At 42.8% G+C, this 19,022-nt stretch overlaps 1 protein-coding gene across 1 annotated transcript in view; it reads right to left on the reverse strand.

Annotated features, from left to right (window-relative positions):
- Window positions 1–341: 341 nt before the first annotated feature.
- The window catches only part of RSPO3 (R-spondin 3), a 61,237-nt gene continuing 42,556 nt past the window's right edge, over window positions 342–19,022 (reverse strand). Inside the window, exon 5 of the mRNA XM_030489546.2 lies at window positions 342–1,404. Coding sequence (XP_030345406.1) covers window positions 1,211–1,404 — 194 coding nt within the window. The 3' untranslated portion in view covers window positions 342–1,210. The remainder of the gene's footprint in view (window positions 1,405–19,022) is intronic.

The raw sequence follows: 19,022 nt of genomic DNA on the forward strand, positions 1-19,022 counted from the left end.
GGCAAATCCATTTCTGAGCAGTGAGTCAGCGTATAGCACAGCCTGTCCTTCACTTGTGGGTGACTCTAGCCACTTCTATAGCCAGAATGGTACCAAGGGGCTTGGCTTGTCCTCCGAGCAGTGAAGATTCTCACCGCTGCTGTGTCAGAGAGAAGAACTAGAGCAAGAATTTAAGTAAAATTGGACAAAAGTTTGTAATTTCTATCCTTCAATACATTTACTCTTGTGGGTACACTTTCACTAGATGTGCATTGTAAGTTGTGTCCTCTTCTGTCTGTGAAGCTGTGAAATGATTCCCTCCCCCAGTAGAAAAGGCGGCACCATCACTAAAAACCACATACTTATATGAACTATTTTTCTGGGTTTTATTAACTCAACATTGTCTCCTACAAATATGATTTGTCATTCACCAGAAGATTTGAAATGTAGACTTAAGTTACACATAGGTATAAAAAGCATAAAACAGCACACACGGTACCACTGTTTAGACCAGAAAACACTGTGATGTCCCACAGAGAAGAACGCTATTCAAGCTCAGCTCCATCGCTTTCTGGCTCAGGGAGTCAGTCTTCAAAGCTGCAGATGCTTCTGCTGCTTCTCTCTCAGCTTGTGAAGCCCTGCCAGCTTTCCCTTGGTGTTCCTCACCTGCAGCTGGAGCATGGACCAGGGAAACACAGCTCAATCCCATCCTGCTCCACCAGAGGTTATAAACCCTTGGGTTCCTACTGGCTCTTCGGAAACGTCTTCCTCCTTCTCTTAATGTTTATGTACAATATATGTAGGGATACGATTTGCGTCTTTGATTTAGACATATCTCTTGCCGCATACTTAAACAATAACTTGAAAAATATTTTACAAAGAAAAACAGCATTGTTCATCTGAATGGCATTCATTATTATATTGCTATATTTTATACCCTATTATTAATATATACAAAATTTCTTAATTGCCTTTTACAGATGCATGGAAGCATATAATATAACAGTTTTAAAGTATCCCATTTTTAGATTTTTTTTTTTTCCTTGGCTCATGTCAATCTCTTTAATAAACTATGGTTGCTTGGAGAATATAGGAAGTATTTGGAATGTTGTTTAAAGTTTAGTAATAACTGGTAGCATTGTCCATTTGTGGCCTGAACAGTTGGAGCACCTGTCAGGGCGATCTGGTAGAGATAGCAGCATCATAAGACTTAAACAATCATGGAGGGCTGTTAATGTGCAGTGTCGATGGGTGCCAGGTTCTGTTCTTTATTTGGGGCTTTTCTCTTTTTCGGCTGCGTTTTGTTGTTGTTTTCCCTCTGTTCTCGGTTTTGTCTTCGTGCTTCTCGCCCTTTGCTTTCCTGTCTTGTCTCCTTGCTTTCGTCTTTGTTGGACTTTTTTCTTTTCTCCTCCCTATTTTTTTTCCCTGCAATAAAAATGATGGCACGTTAGAAGATTTGCTCAGGCTGTAGCAATTTCTGACTCCCTCACTTTGCCATAGCTGGTAAAACCAGCCCTGGATTAGCACCTGCCATTAGAAGCTGGACACTTGTACTAGCATTTAGAAATATCCACCTCTTCATCAGACTACTAAATTCGGCCACCGGACTAGCACCTCCCATCAATCTGACTCCGAGCAAGGAGCCAAAAACTCCCTGGAAGAGTCGCAGTGCTTTAGAGCTGATATAAATATCTCACACACTCATAGGCTGTCTCCCACAGCCAGGGGCACAGCTCCATGAACGCCACCAAAACACAACCGTTTTGGGGACATCTACAGCGGAAGCCAGGTAGCATTAACTATTGACTGTTCTAAATTTATCTTGGGCTGGGACCCAGAGCATATGGTGAGAGGAAATTAGCCATCATGATACTCCCCTTCACTGACAATACTCGGGAACTACGTTTTCTTTAAAACCTTCTCCTCTCCCTTAACCCCGACTGCACCCATCCCAGAGGACTCTTGGTATTGCAATATGAATCCCACAATAACATGGGGACATGTACGGGACGGTCTTCAGACTAAAAAGCAGTGTTCCAAGTTTCATGTCAAGCTTTAGACTATTGTTACAAAATTAGATATTCAAGTACTTTATTACTTTAAATACTTATAAAGGTAAGATGCTGAGGATTTTGTTATCACTACAGACCTCTCCAATAAAGCTTCCCATCCCCTCAGGAACATCAAAACTTTGTGTATTGACCGTGGAGATGATATTGTCTAATGCATTTATGCTTGGACATAAGGAAGAAGTTCTTCCCTGTGAGGGTAGTGAGGCACTGGTGCAGGTTGCCCAGAGAAGCTGTGGCTGCCTTGTCCCTGGCAGAGTTCAAGGCCAGGTTGGACGGGGCTTTGAGCAATCTTGTCTAGTGGAAGGTGTCCCTGCCCATGGAAGGGAGTCATTGGACTAGATGACCTTCAAAGGTGCTTTTTAACCCAAACCATTCTGTAACACTATGATTGTATTCCTTCTATTTCCTTTACAAACCAAGTGGATTTTTTCTGTGTGCAACTGGTTCATCTGCTAAGCTATGCAGCTGAAGTTCATCTGTGGTTAGATGAATCCCCATGATGTCTTCAAAAGCAACTTCACTTGAGACTTATGATACAATGTCATACTGACATCTATGCCTCCTCATACAGAGACATTTCTGGGCAAGTATTGAAAAGCATCTGGTCAAACTCTGTTTTATGATATTCTAGTAATGATATTACTGAAAATTATCTATCCCTCTTTGTTACAGCAAAAATGCATTTTGCTTTTAAATATCTACAGAGAGAATCCAGGCTTTTCTATGCTGATGTCGGGGGAGTTACACAAACCTGGCAATAGCTCTTGAGGGTGCTGAATGCAGGGAACCTTGCCCATTCCAGACTCAGAATCAGAGCTGGGAGTTGTCAGTGCCATGATGGGCTCTGTGGGAGTAGTAGGTCACAGTAAGGGAGCAGGTGCAGGGTCATGCCTTAGTTCTGAGAAGAGATGACAGTCCAAGGAGGATTAGGTCACATAAAGAGAGATTCAGAGGAGGTGAAGAGAAGGCAGAAGCCAGGAGTAAGACTAAGATGTGAAGATATGCTCTATCCTCCTCTTGTTGTATACCTCTACGGGCTTGTTTTACAGCTTTTCCATTCCTCACCATCACTGCCTGAGACTGAAGATCAAGAGAAGGTTTAGATTCACATGTTCAGTCAAGTGAGGACAACCATCTGCCTTTCTCATGTTGTTTCTGAAACATGCAGTAAAGCTTGGGATGTAAAATGGCACCTCAAATTTTAAGTAACCAGTCAGAGATTACCCTAATATGTGCCCACATACCTGCAGAATCCCTCTCCGAATTTGGCAATGCTGTCTAAGATGTGCAGAGGTGAGCGGGGGAGACCTGCAGACCAGACATGTGAGGCTCAGTGAGATCTGCCACCACAGGGAGAGCTGGGACAGCTCCATGCAAAAGCAAGCCTGCATCTTACCCGGCTGTAATGCTGCCTCTTACTAATGGATAAATGACAGTATGGAATTCCGTTCCAGTGGTTTGTAAATACAGTTGGCCCCAGATGAAATGTTATTTGAATGGAAACTGTCCAGACATTCAGTGTTTGACATTGTTCACTTGGTGATTAGCCAAAATCCTTCAGCTGTGACTTCCTAGCTACAATTCTTTAAGTATGTTGGAATAACATGTGATGGTTTCCCTTTTGTGGGTCAGGATGCATGTATTTATATGTTTGTGGGTGAATATACTAAGAATACACTATCTTTGTCTAGCTAGAGACTTATCTAGGCATGGCTTCACTGTTTCTGTTTTAATCAGACCGGTGTCATTATAAAGGACAAGTGAAACTGATCTCTGAAGAATACTTAAAACTCAGTCCTAATTCTCTTCTGCTCTGAGGATACCTAGTTTGGAGTCCTCTGTGCAATTTTATACATGGCTTACTGCCATCACCTCCATGCTGTTGCCATTTGTGAAAAGATCTACCCTCTAGTCTTGTGCTGTTCTGGTAATGCAATAAAGCACAGAAGGGTCATCTTTGCAAGCTCCTTTCACCACTATTTTAAAAAACTGGAGTTTTTATACGACAGTATAATGTTACTTCCATCCAGTCCTTGGTTCAGTTTAGACACAAGGGAAGATTCTACTAGCAGTTATCTGACAGCATTGGGGTGTAGCTGGAGCCTCCTTCTTGTGTGCATCTCTCTCCCTGTTCATATTTCTGCTCTCTTCATCCCAGAGGCTTGTTCCCGGCTATTTTTTCTGCTTTCTACTACTTGCTGAAGCTCACTTCACAACAGCATATTGGACTGGATGCAAGAAGTTGTGTAAATTCATTGGAAATTTTGGCATTTGGTTATCTGTGAAAAGTGTAAAAATGGCATGGGCCATTACATTTACAGTTCCCCTTGGAACTACTTTGAATTTAAATGAGAAGAAAAGGCAAAGATAGATAGCAGTAAACCCAAACCTCATCAAAGAATCATAGAATCATAAGATGGTTTCGGTTGGAACGGACCTTAAAGATCACCTAGTTCTAACCCGCTGCCACAGGCAGGGACACCTTCCACTAGAGCAGGTTGCTCCAAGCCCCTGTGTCCAACCTGTCCTTGAACACTGCCAGGGATGGGGCAGCCACAGCTTCTCTGGGCACCCTGTGCCAGCGCCTCAGCACCCTCACAGGGAAGAACTTCTTCCTAATGCCTAATCTAAATCTCCCCTCTTTCAGTTTCAAGCCATTATCCCTCGTTCTATCCTTGCTGACCTCGTAAAAAGTCCTTCTCCAGATTTCTTACAGGCCCCTTTAGGTACCGGAAGTTAAACTGTGCAACAATGTGCCTTAGAAGAAAACATTCTCCCGAAATTTCGATTTCCCTTGTGAAGCAAGTTGTTTGAACGTGTCGCATTTTACCTGTACATACATATATCTCCTCAGTGCGTTTTCGTGCGGCTGTACTGCATGTAAGCGAGCGCGGAGGACGGGGGGGGGGGGGCCGCAGCCTGCGGTGTCGGTGCCGGCCGCGCGGGGGCGCCGTGGTGCCGCGCCAGGGCCGTGCGTGCGCAGGGGAGGGAGGGGGGCCGGGGCAGGGGGTCCGGTCGTGCCGCCTGCCCCCGGGGCCGGGAGGCGAGCGGGTCCGGATGCGTTGGGCTTCCCTCCTCTCTACCCTCGAGTTGTTTCTGCAGGAGCTAGCATGGAGCGTTTCCTGTCCGCTTCCCTTCCTCCGTGCTTTGTCTGCTGCCCTGTCTCCTGTCCTTGCTTTATACTGCGTACGCGATTCACTTTTTCTAGTGTGCCAGGAAGAGGGTATGAAAAAAGGCAGAATGTGCCGCAGTTGGGGGATATCATTCTTTCCTGGTGGGTTACAGAATTCTCATGTAGTGGTACACTAATGCAGCTAACGTTCGTCTTACGGATTCAGTAAAACCTTTCAAAAAAACCCCAGAAAATAAGTCTTTTTAGATAGGAGACACTAGAACATTTTCCAAGGGAGTGTTTTGCTCATGAAGGTGTGGATTCATGAGATTCTGATAGTTCTGTGAAGTAATTGTTTGGCGTTCAAATAGCTTTAATTTAGAACCAAAACTTTGTACAGCTGGCTGTACTGGAAGAATTTGTAGGCGCTGTCTAGTGAATTTTCTTCTAGGTAGGGAATACTTTATTACTTCTAATAATAGCAACTTTGTATATTGAAGGAAATCTGCAGACATGCTATAATTTTGAGAGGTGCACTAGTTCAGATTAAATGCAGACATGAAATTAATTCAGACAACAATATAATTACTTGTCTAATCAGCCTAGAGGTGCTGAGTGCTTATTAATCTAATTTATAGCCCTTGGTCAAAGAAATCTCTGCATCTGTATTTATACAATCCACATCTGAATACGTCTTAAAGTATACAAGCCAGAGTATTCCAGAGAAGTCTTTGCGTTATCGCATCAGATATGGTGTTTCCACTAGTCCCATAGCTGTATTTTATGGAGTAAAGGGAGGAACGGCTGGTCACAACGTGAGGGAACTTGGTACTTAAAAGCACCATATGAGAGAGAGTTACTTAGTGAAAAAATCATGGCTCATGTGGATTAACTACTGCAGGTTCCAGATTTCATTTACTTTAGGCACTGTCTCTTAGTCCCACACTATTATATTCAGCTGTAATTACTACAGGGAACTCAGAGCAGCATATTTGTTCGCGTCTCCCTTCCGTGGGCACTGAAACCTCAAACCATCACAGGAAGGCATAAAATCTGATTGTGCAAACTGCTTCACTTTGGTGGTGGTGGTGGTGGTGTGCCACAGGGTAGGTCTCATGGAAACCCTGGAGGGATGAGAATCTGGGGTCAGGCATTTGGGATGATTGTATTTCTTCTGGAGACATCACTCCCATGAAGAAATTCACCCCAAGAGAGCAGAAGGGGCAAGAGGAGTCACTGAACTGCACCTGCTGGGGTAGCAGGCACCAACGTAATAGGCGCCTATCTGGAAGGGTCCTGGCATTTCTACTGCACATGTCGCCACGGACCACAAAATCCTCCCCACTACACTGTAATAAGCTCAAGAGCTATAATAAAAGACCACAAGCCACAGCTGAAACGTGCCGCAGTGTTCTTTCACACCCCTTACAGCCTCAGCTGAGCTCTCAGCACTTTGCCGGCTACAGGAGAAATGTCAGCATCGGTGCTCTACCACCCAGGAGGTGTAGGGACAAAACCTGGGGGCTAAGTGCCAGCACTCTGTGTAGCCCTCCTTCCCACCAGTTCACGCCCTTCTCAAAGACTTTTTTAGTCCTCTTAGACTAAAAGTCTGTCACTCTTTCCTCATGATGCAACCTGGACAGCAACAGCATGACATGTGCCAAGCGAAGATACCAGTAAGAGGAGCATATCTCTGGCTCTAAAACCACTTACTAGATTTCCACCTACAATATGGTCATGTCATATTGTGCAAATGAGTAGATCAGTCTCATTCTTAAGAAAAGTAACACCTTTTTTCCAGAACACAGGCTGTAGCATGCACTCACACTGCTTACCAAGATAACAAGCCTCCAAACCCCCAACTGCCCGGTGATGCAAAGGACATTCTCCTTTCATTCACAAGCCACAAGTGGCCGAATCATCTGGTATGCCTTTTTGAATTTTAAACAGCATGACTTTCTTAGCCACAGTTGTTGTTTTCCAAGTTACAGTGGTCCAATTTGATAATCACTAGATTTCCAGGTGACCAGAGTGGTGAGTGTCAACAACTTCTAGAACTACCCTAGGTGCTACATGGCTCAGTGCATTTCCTTTTGAAGATGCACCAACTGCTGAAGTGAATATGGGTGAAAGTTTTAAAGGAGCTAAGGTCCAAAGGCATTTAAGGAGCCCAACATAGCTTATCCCGCTGTTGAGATACATGAGGACAGCCTACCTGGCTGCCACGTACCAGTCCAGATGAATACAGGTCTTAAGGCACAGGTCATATCCACAGTCCCATGTGGTGATCTTAGATAACCTAAGATACCTCAAATGATATCGACACTTACAGTTACGCACTTAACATGCCTTATCTCCTCTGGAAAATGAAAATCCTTCCCTAGATGTAGACTCCAGATGTCTTTCTATGAGATCTAGGATCCTTGAGCTTCATTTGCCTCCGAAAATAGAATCTGGACTACTAGATTGCATTCACGTAAAAATGTTCTTATTTATGTTGTGTGTGCTAGCCTGTCCTTGCAAGAAGAGGACAATACTGAGGCAGGCGCGTTAGGGGGAATGAGAACATTGTGTCTAAATAGAGGAATAGATCAGGCCTGAACAATAGCCATTTGCATGAAGCAGGCGAATAGGAACAGGAGGAGGCTGAGCAGACCAGCTGTGCTGAGACAGGAGATGTCAGGTTTTGCTGCTGTAGCATGTAAAGAACAAGTTGTATCCCATTAGGTGTATGGGAAGTGCGAAAGCATCACTGCTTCTGTGGGCTGCTTGGGAAATCACACTGCCACACTCATGAGCTCATAAGCAAGGCTTATGGAAAGTCTCTGGCTTGACTGTCTTGTGATGACCTCCTTGCAATAGAAATGGGTTGAATCTGCCCTTCCCGTGCCGTAGAAGAGACATTGCCAGTGCCAGAAAATACAAGACTGTCCTCCAATCAAAGAAGCAGCCAGAGGAGGAGGATTTCTATAATGAGTTCTGTTTGCTGTTTGTGAAGACATTTACTGCTGTATCTTTAAACCAGAGCCTGTGGGGATTATTTCCTTTGCACTTGTCTGTTGGGACTAAGGGAGTTGTTAGCAGCCTTATTTTAATCAGGACTAATGTTGTGCTAACAACAGCAATTTTACAATTACTTAACGGTTTTCATCTTATAAGAACCCACAGCTTATAAACTCTGAATGCAGCTTCTGAAGACGGGATAGTAACGGCTGTTTAGCAGAGCGGAAAACCACTCTGCATTGCTTAGGGTGGGAAGTGACATGCACCATGCTGGTATTTAGGAAAGTGGTGTTTTCTCACCAAGCTTGCTTTGAGATTTTTAATGGTGGCTTCTCAATGGAATTTGATTTTTATAACTCTCCTAAAAGTAGCAAAAAGGTAGATGATTGTCCAAATCCACTTTACAAGCCTCTTATAAGACTGAGAGAACCAGGCACCCGTACAAAGATTGGCGACAGTAGTGACTGGTACAAAAAACCCTTACCCTGTTATTAGAGCATCAGGATATTGACAGATATCTATTATAACTTGTTTTCCTTTTAGGCACCAATAATCCAAGTCCTCCCATTAGCCTGGATTGAGGTCATAAATATAGTCCTTTTTAGAGACTTAGTTCAGCTGGTGCAGGCTTTTGAGCAAAGCAGAAATAAAAATGTGATGCTGCATTATGTCAGAGCTGCGTGTTTAGTCTGCCTCTCTAGAAATAATCAAGAAAAGTTACACATGATAAGAGACAGATGCTAGTGGCTCAGCAGCCATTTGAACTCTTTCTAGTACAATAGCAAAAAGGAGAAAACACCCAAAGAAACTTGTTTCTTTAGTACTCAAATTTGTACTCAGAGTGCTCTGAAGGGAGGGAGAAATGAGAAAAGACTTTTAAGGCTTTACTTAAACTGATTGCATGAATGAAACCTGCCAGTTCAGAAGATATTTGTATGACACTAGTGTTTGGATGCATCTATGAGAATGCCTTTTTCCCTAGGTGACCATGGCTTGGAGCTGGGCTGTACCGATGGTTGAGCATCCTGGAGGGGATTTGCAAGTGCTGACTCTAACACTTGGGCCAGGCCAGCAATTCCTGCCCTGGTACTAGATGCCAGGGCCAGAGAACCCATGCATCTTACACCATTTCTTTGCTGGTATAGGTGCAGCTATATACTCCCCTTGAGCCCCCTCTTTACATCTCCTTAAGTTTCCTGATGTGCCAGGAAGGTAAAGGAAGATGAGGAGTCAACAGGATGCACCTCTGGCCCCACTCTGCACGGTTCACTTGTCCCCTCCACTCTAACCACGGTTTGTTTGTGCTCCTGCCCGGGGTGACACCTGTGCTGACAGGTAGATGGGAGCCCCTGCGTGTCCCACAGGTAACCCAGGCCAGCCTGATGGATGGATCAGCCAGTTGGCAGTAGCTAACATGCGGGGGGACAGCAGGTCCTGACGGATCCACTCAGCAAAGCCATCAGCCCAGAGCCAAGGTGCTATCGCTTAAATTTGCTGGAGGCCCGATCCTGCCCTCTGTTGTACTTGCTGAAACACACAGAGGTCACCAAGGTTGATCTCTGGTGTAAATGAAGGGAGAATTTACTATCAAGGATGCTTTTCAAAAGAAGGTGTTGAAAAATGGCTGTTTCTTTCTGTTTCATGTCTCTAGTGTGTGTGTATACTATTTCAGCTGGCCAGAGCATTGATCCTCCCCTCTCTAGGTAGTGCAAATAACAGGTCAGGTTTCTAAATTTCATACAGATCAGGGGCTCCAAAGATGCCCTTTCAAAAAGGGTGACATGACATTTCACTTTGGCCATCTCCATATGTTTCTGAAGAGTTTTTCTCACCTATTGAGAAGATACCTGGCAGTTCACCGGGTAGGGAGCAGCTTGTGGAGAAGGGGATTGGGATCACCAAGGCTCTTGGGCTGCCTCTGAAAAAGGCTCAAGGAAGTTTTTATGCCAAAGTGTTTCAGAGCTTAGCCATAGGAAGCTCAGGGAGCTTGAAGGACCAAGATACTGTCAAAGGGATCTCAGGTTTTCAAGCTCTCAAGTCCTTGTCAGCCTGCCAGGTGGATTGCCAAAGGCCAACCCAATGGACAAGCCACCAAGATACTAGACAGAAACCTAACACAAAGGCAAAGTTGTTTCAAAACCTATTCCTTTCCGCTAGGGCTTCATTGAAATCAGCAAGTTTCTGGGAAATGTGATGACTTTGATGATCTGGTATTTTCCATTCCTTTGGAAAATTCAGCCCTATAAAATATTTTTTAAAAGATTTCTAAGTAGGGGTCATGGAAGACATGCATGAAAAAAAATTGAATGCAAATGTTTTAATATTGCCCGTAAGTCTTCAGTTTAAAATGAATCATAGAGAGAAATTGTCCATGCAAATTTTATCCAGGCTGTCATGTCTTTTTTTTTTGTTTTGTTTTTTTTTTTTTCCCTTTCCCAAGAATGTGATAAGTTTATTCTTATTAAATCCCTCTGGGAATGAACTGTGCATTTAGAGCTGTTTGTAGTAACACTGGCTTTGCACACTGAAGTGGACAGCCAGCTTTATGAGTAGCTTGAAGTGGAATGTGAAGAATGAGTATGCCATGTGGCAGCGTATCACTGGAGTCCACTTCACTTAGTATACTTTATAATCTGACCACCATGCCATTTAGATCGGATATGAACAAGGTCGTAAGGCTCAAAGGTTAGAGGAGATACAGCCCCCAACAAGATAAGGAAGCATCCTCTCATAACAGAGGGTACCACCAAGTGCTAAGGAAAGTCTGTAACCCCTAAGCCTCCAGGAGATCTGCCCTGTGTCCTGTCTAGCACAGTTCCTACCAGCAGCATACAATGGCAGTTCAGAACTAGCTGTAGGCATGTTTTATCTTTCTGTTTGGTGCTTGGCTGGTGTCTTATGAGTGCTACAGCAGTGCTGGTAAATTGGTAACAATCCTGGGCTCCACACTTCCAGCGGAGTGTGCAGCCCCTATGGCAGGACTGGTTACAGGAGCCAAATTGTAGGGATGCAAAAAGGTTCTAGGCTACCCAAAGCTAAAGTTCAGCAGCTGATATTTTCTGTACTACGATGTATTGCAAGAAGTCAGGACCTTCTCTAGCCTCTGAAAACTGGGGCCTGTGGGGACCAGCAGTCTCTCTTTCCAAATGCCTTCTGCCTGCAGATGAAGAAGCCCACTGTAATCACTTTCCTGCCTGCTCCGAGAACTTTTGTGTTAGTCAAAAAGAGAAACTACTCACTATTTCTACATATCTGACTGCCACCCGTTTTTGCTAGCGACTTCTTAGGCACTCTTGGCTAACTAAAATCAATAATACTTTGCATGCAGGTATGTAATGGTCAGAAATGCATTATAGACTGTCATACAGAAGTGTAAGGTCAAGAAAACAATAAGCAATTAGTGCATACATACTGTAGTAAGATACTAAAAGGAGCAGGATGCTTTGTCCAAAGAATCAGGAGCAAATAGACCCTTACTCCAACCTTAACCAGAAACTCTAAGAAGTTACTTAAAATTGTTCATGTACTTTTGAAAATATTACCCAAGATGTCTGTAAATCCAGGAAGTTAGTTTATGTCCTCTGAAAGAGTGAGTTGCTTTCAGTTAGAAAACATAGTTGTTCCATCAACCTTAAGCCTGTACTCAGAGGGATTCACAGAGACTCTTCCATCTCTATATTGCATCTTCCACTGTGTCACATTTAAACTTAAGAGATTTATCCATCATAGCTTGAGTTTGATTTAAGACCACTGGGGGAAAAAATCCAGCAACATAAAGTATACCGTGGCTGGGAATGTGATCCTTTGTCTCAGAGACAAAGCATTTTTTTCTTTATAATACAGTCTTCATATGACTTTATGATGTTCCACAACTGTAGAATGGAAATAAGAGTTCTTCAATTTTGATAAATGCACTGGGATCTGCAGATAAAACCCACTACTGATGCAAATTAGAGCCACTAAAGTGGACAGAGAGTCCTCCTTCAATTAATGTTTTGAAGGTCTAAACATCATACTTCAGTCAAAGAGAGAGGTCAGGATCCTTCTTTACAGAGTATTGTTGCCTCGCTCATGCTTAAAGGTAGCAGGGAGTGGATCAGCCACTGGCATGCCCTCCCACCATCCACATCCATACAAAAAACAAAGTCAGTTCCTCTGGATTTAAACTAAATCCTCCTGGTTTAGCAATGCACAGTTCTACTTAAGCAATAAACATCTGTCGTCTGCCATTCATTAATATTAATTATAAATGGTCACTAGCTCATGGGATCCAAGTCCACCAGCTGAGATCCTTCCAGCTTTGACCTTGTTAGGGTTTGTATAAAAGTGTTCAGAAGGGTCCTTCGAAGCTCGAAGCCAACAATAAGTGCAATTTGCAGAGTACAGCATTTAGATTATGCAGTTAGAACAAGGGCAGTCAGAAGGGGAGTAGGAAAGGGAGAGACGGAAGGAGGGAATACAGAGCCTGAAACAGCCTTCCTTTAAATGCTTAAGAGTTTTAGACCTTTCTGCAGGCTAATGACAGGGAGAGGCATTGTCCATAATGAAACTGGCCCATCCATTAAACATTACTGTAAATGAAAGGTTGTGTGAATTAAAGGTTGTTCATCTCATGTTTCAGGAATGTAGCTGTGTTTCATGTCTAAAGCCTGTTTTCATTTTAAACAGAGTTCTTCAGATGACAAATGAGAGAGAGAATTTCAGAAAGCAAATAGCAGAAGTAAATACATGCTTAAGAACAAAGCAGAGACATAACTGTAGCTGTAAATCTTTATACTGGGGCTACTGTTTGTCACAGATATTGAGGAGGATTAGATTAGAATTGAGAAATTTCATTACTGGGTCACTTTGCTTGTAAACCAGAAAACAGTAGAAAGATCCCCACAGTTATCATTAAATTATAGCCTTATTATCACCTGTGTATGTTTCACTCATAAGTGGTTAATTATTTTGCTACCATTTTGGATTTCAAAGAATTAAAATAGAAAATTTAGGAAATGCTTGTTCTGAATTTTGCACAGCCACTGCATCTTTACATGATATTTTTTTTCCTCTCCTTTAATTTCCTGCCACTGCAAAATTGTTTCTGTAAAAGTTACTGAAAAAATAATATATGTTTGCATCGGTCCTTAAAATTAGCTCATTTTTTTCAGACCTAAGCTTACAGCAATATGCCCCTCATGGACCATATCTTTACCTGCTCTTAAAATATACATAGCTTCCCTGGCAGAGACATGCAAGCCTTTATCTCTGGTGAGTTAGTGTAACGATTTCACTGAATTTTCTGTTAGAAAATACAGCTCTATACTCTTCCTAGAACAATGATTCAAAGCTGATGATTACAAAGAGGAACATGAACAGATATTTCAGCAATGTAAATGACTAAACTGGACAAAATGAAAGGAAAATTGGTTTCAGTTCTTTGACTCAGTCCCAAATAAAAGTCTGAGCTCAGTAAAGACAGCAGGAGGCCTTATATTAATGTCAGTGGACAGAGATACTTGGGTTTGTTCTCTGTAAATGTGCGGTATGCTGTCTCTCTGTAGAAATCTTTTAGAGAAAGCAACAGGCAAGAGAAAACATGGAAATTTTGTAGCAATTTTAGAAATGCTTATCAAAGCATTATAAAGTCTCTTACTAGAAGCTGAACTACTATACTTAGACTTTCTCCGATGGATGTTTGTCTAACCTCCTTAAAAATCTTGAATTATAGAGATTCCCACAACCTCTCTCCTGATCTTTAGGATCTCTGATAATAACACTGGTTGTTATCATATCATTGGGAATGCTCGGAAGCTCCTTTGGACCTTCATAAAGGAAAGTTATGGCACTGAGTGTTTTCTTTCTCAAAATTATGAGGTTGGAAGAGAGCTGGGAGGTGGCAGCCTGAGCAGACCGAAGGCTGCATCAGGTGTCAGAGCTGGCAGGAATAGTGAGCTGAGAAGAGACGACGAGGTTGGAGATGCAGAGGCCTGGGTGGGGAAAAGCAAGCAGAGCTGCCTGGGTGGGGAAGAAGAGGCAAATATCCAGAAAGATGAGGAGAAACAGCAGCTGAAAAGTGCTCCTTTGTGTTCGCTTTGTTACAAAGGCATGCTGAAAATCCCTTCATTACAGCTAGATCGAAAGTACTCTGAAGTCAGTGGGATTTCAGTGGATCATGGATCAGGCCCTTTAAAAGAAGGGCAGTTGTAACACAATAGTGAATGAGTGCCATTGCTGTCCATGACTGGCAATGTTATAACAGCATTGCTATACATGGAAGTGTTCCACAGCCCAGGATTTATCTGATTAAACAGTGCTCTGTGTGTCACCATTAGACTTGAAACACCCACTGCCTGATTTACTCTGTAGCTCACATACCCCAAATGTTTTGCATTCTTGGACTAAATTTGCTAGATGTGCTAGCAAACTTCTCTCTTTCATTTGTTCTTCTTTCCAGGATACACAGGCTGAAATAGTGAGGGGTTTAGATCTCCGGGTGGTGTGGGCTGGGTGAGCACTGCTGTCAGCAGCCACTTCCCTTCACAACTTCATGGTAGTATTGACCAAAGGTGAGAAAAAGGTTTGCTGAAGAGTCAAGAGAAAGAAGTTGTCAAGATATCTTGCTGTGGCACACAGCCTGGAAGAGGCTCATTTCGTCTTCCAGCTGAGATGTCCCTCCCTCAGAAAGAGCTCCTTACAACACTAGAAGTTAGGACAAGGACTGTGGAAGCGTTGGCTGTGAGAAGTGATAGAAAGAAGTGATAGAAAGAAGGGTCTATAAGGATATGCAGGCAGAGCAAGGAAGTGTGATAAGAGAGAATGACACTGCTCTTTCTCACATGGTCTCTGCTTTGCGCTGAGAGAGCAGCTGCAATATCCTATTTGCTTCTCTCTGAAACTCAGCAGTGTGAAGTTGCTGAAGGTGAAGGTGCCATGGATAAGTAAAGTATAGCTGTACCAGGGAAGAAAGCCAGAGACCAGGCAGGCCCCTGTGTGCACAACATAACTCGTAGTTTGATTTAGGACTCTAACCTGCAACAGCCATCCTTCTTCCCCAGTCAAATCTGCTGTGAAGGGAATAGCCCCATCAAGTTTGGATGCAAGCCAGAAGGTGGCCCTTGCCTTGTGTCCAAGCAGCAGACCTTTGCCTGCTTTTCTTTAGCAGTGTAGACATAGCTGTGGATTTCACCTTCTAAAGCTGAAGTTGCTCCTCTCAATCCCAAACATTTTTATCCAAGAGGGAGGATCTGAGGCAGGTGCTGGAAATTTGGTGCTGAATGAACACCTGATGGGCACTTTGGAAGAGAGAGGAAGAGGGGTTCATGAGAGGTTTGTATTTCCTCCTGGTTTTCCTACAGAGCTCAGGCATCTAAAAGATAGCCAGCTAATTCTGGAGCACAAGGAGGCACCGGAAGGGACGATCAGAAAGAAAAAGAAGAGTTGATTTCTATCCCTTATTTGGTTTAGTGATCTGAGGAGAACAGCACTCACATCGTTCACATTTTACTAGAAGAATGCATCAGCTTTTTTGTGATTCACTTCCCTTACGGGAGCAATTGACCACATACTTCTTTCTCAGCTTTGACACCATTCCTGTTAATATGAGGATGATGCTGTTTACCAGCAGTGTGTCCAGCACATGTTTTTATAGCATGTTCCGGAGGGCCTCAGGGCAGCTGCGCAACCTCCTTTCTGATCCTCACTCCCCCAGGACAAGGAGGAGATGGGAGGTGGCAAGAGAGGAGCTAGCAGCAGGAGAGGAGAGTGTCTCCCGAGGAGCTCAGAGACAGCGTCAGCCCAAAACCCTGAGAGGCTAAAACTAATACCGATACCTGAGGGCCTGACAGGTTGGTCAGCCTGGCTGTTCATCGAGATGCGTGTTATTCAGAGAATCCAACCTTGGCACCATACACATGTACACAGTGTGTGCATACATGTATAGTACCAGAGGCACACAGTGTGTATGTATGACCTGCTTGCACGATTGATACGTGTCTGTCAGAACTGGGAGATACGATGAGACTTTAATGTTCACACTAACACGAACAAAATAAACATACTGTAGAAAACTGTAATATTACTAGTAATTAGTTCAGGTTTTAGGATCTCAGTTTGCAGGTAGTAACCTAATAAAACTTTCAAAACTCCCTGTGATTACATTTTGAAAATGCTGTGATTAAAGTTTAAAAATGGCTTTTCCAGACTTTTCTGCCCTTGAATTGTAGAGCCAGTTCATCCTCTACTATTAGCTATTTTGGTTTCATGAATCACTCTGATTCACATCAATTCTATGTTTCCCCTCCTAGCCCTTCTCACACAGATCTTTTCTCTAGATTGTACCCCTGTCTGCCTTGCATGAAGAGCAGACCTGTGCTGTCTGTGCTCTGCCTTGCTCAAGGTATCCCCAGGACTCTATTTCACTTCATGCTGCATCTAGTGGATTCCCAGTCTCAAGAGCCCTACTCTCGGAGGCTGGAAATGTGCTAAAGTTTAAGAGTCTAAACCCCTGCAAAGAAAGGAAATGAGAGGTCCTCTTGGCAGCAACAAACAGAAAATAAACAACCAAACTCTTCACAAGACAGATTCCTCAATTATAGTAACTCAGACTCGCAAAGGCCGGAGTTATGACCCATTGGCGTATGCAGTATGTAAACACAGGGATGCAGTAATTAGCTTTGTGTTCATTTTGAGGCTTCAGAAGTCCTGTGACCTGCCATGGAGTAAGGTCGTTAACCACAGCCACACTGGTGACCTTCACACAGGACACCCCATATCTCACAGTTATACGAGCGAACTGTGCACTGTGATGTCTCCTTGGCTTATGTGCTCCAGCCCTCTTGTTTGAAATGCCACTGAGCTATACATGAGGAAGAGGATGTGACTTTTGGGATGAGCTGTGGTTGGAATATCTTACTTTCCCATGTAGCAATGCTTAGGACTTAAATGCGATTAAGTAAAAATACACAGTACCAAAAATATCCAGAATTTCCCCCATATTTTTTTTTTAATAATCAGAGAAAAATGTTTAAAATATTACACCGAGGAATTACTGGACTGGTGTGGGCCTCCATTGCCTTGGGAAGAGAATTTATCTTTCGTATGTGGAGTGTGTAGGAACAGACTATTCAAAGCTTGTTCTGTAAAGGGTAATTGACCTTTGAATAAGCAGGTGTAGAGCCATCACTAGATGCTTATCAACAAACGCAACAAAATGTTGCTCTAACCCTGATTTTTCCAACACTTAATAAAATTAATATTGGGAATGAGTATTTCTCACTTCTATTTTTTGTTTTACTGTGGCTGATCAATGGTTCCCTGAAACACGTTCATCTTGCTTACAGAGTCAGCCTGGGGGAACCCTGGTTTAGATTTTGCAGCGCTGCAAAGTCATTACTGTGTAGATGGAGAAAATGTGCCCTTTAATTTAAAAGTTAGTAGGTAAAAGTCCAGATAACTCATACTAGGCTGTCCTTAGCAGCCTATTGGAAAGAAACAGGCACTTCCAGGAGGCAAATTATTTTGTATTTCTTAGAATCCATTTTACAGTGTCACGGATGCTGCTCCTAGGTGCAGTATTGACCCCACCTTTAAAATTACCTTTGCTTTGACAAAAACAACTAATTTGTAGCTGTCCAGCTTAAGTACAGCGAATCCCATCATGCTTTTGCCAAACCTACGGATGCTCAGTGGAGTCCCAGCTTGTCATTCTTCATCTAAATTCTCAGATAGCAAAACCCGCTCTGTAAAAGTCACATCCACGTCAAATCCAGATTGTCCAGTGTGACAACAGAGCTCAACAAAATGCACAAGCAACTGTTCCAGAGGCCTGGCAGTCCAGAATTTTTGGGGAAAAATGGATATTACCACATGAATAAATGCATTGGTGTGGGACATACATATGGAAGTCTTAAGTGGCTACATAGGAATTTCTATAGGTTATGAAGATCATGAAACATTGGTTTTATGTGCCACAATCCAAAACCTGTACAAAGAAGTGGTGAAACTCCCACTGATTTAAAATGGCTTCCTTCACTACTGTACTTCCACATGTTTTAAAATGTAATGCAACTTACACAATCTTGTATTTTAGTAGGGGCTCTTTTTCCTTCTCTGTTTTGCCTGGGACAAACTTAACTAACTGGTAATGAAATTAGTGCACCACAACCAGAGATCAACTGCAGAAACTTTTCTTTGTGAGAAATACTAAAAGGGCAACTTAGTTTAGACTCCACAGCCCTTCGTGCTCCGTTGTTACATGGATCCATATGGCATCAGAGTGTGTATGTTAGGGTGGGTAACTCAGTGAAGTTAAGTGAGTTTAGTTTATTGCCTAATATTTTAAGTTTGTTAGTATTAAGTTACATGGTTTTCAGCTAAAGTAAATTCTTGATGAATGGCCTGGGATTTTTAGCTGAGTGGTTGGTTTGGAAATCTGATGGATGCCTGATAGGATGCCTTCCTCACACATCACACTGAATTTTCAGACATGATCTGATTAATACGTTTCAAGCATTTTGCAGACATATAACAAATAAGGGCTGGAGGAACTAGTTTAAAGAAACAACAAAGGTGAACTGAGTCTCAGTTCTCTAAGCTATTCAAATCAAACCTGGATTTTTATATTCACATGTATGCAGTGCAGGATGAAAGCATTTATTTTACTTTATTTCCCCCAAATATATACAATTCCTCATTAAAGCTTCTCAGCAACAAGTACTGTTCCTTTGGTTCCCTTCTGTTCACTAGTCTGAACCTAGAATTCAGATCCTCATCTCAAAGGCACTCCTTTCTCTCTTATTCATGCTGTACACTTAAAAAAATAAATCACAGCATAATGTCTGTATTCTCCTTACAGCACAAGCCATGAACTAATA

The sequence above is a fragment of the Strigops habroptila genome, chromosome 6 (assembly GCF_004027225.2).
Source record: "Strigops habroptila isolate Jane chromosome 6, bStrHab1.2.pri, whole genome shotgun sequence".
NCBI lineage: Eukaryota > Metazoa > Chordata > Aves > Psittaciformes > Psittacidae > Strigops > Strigops habroptila.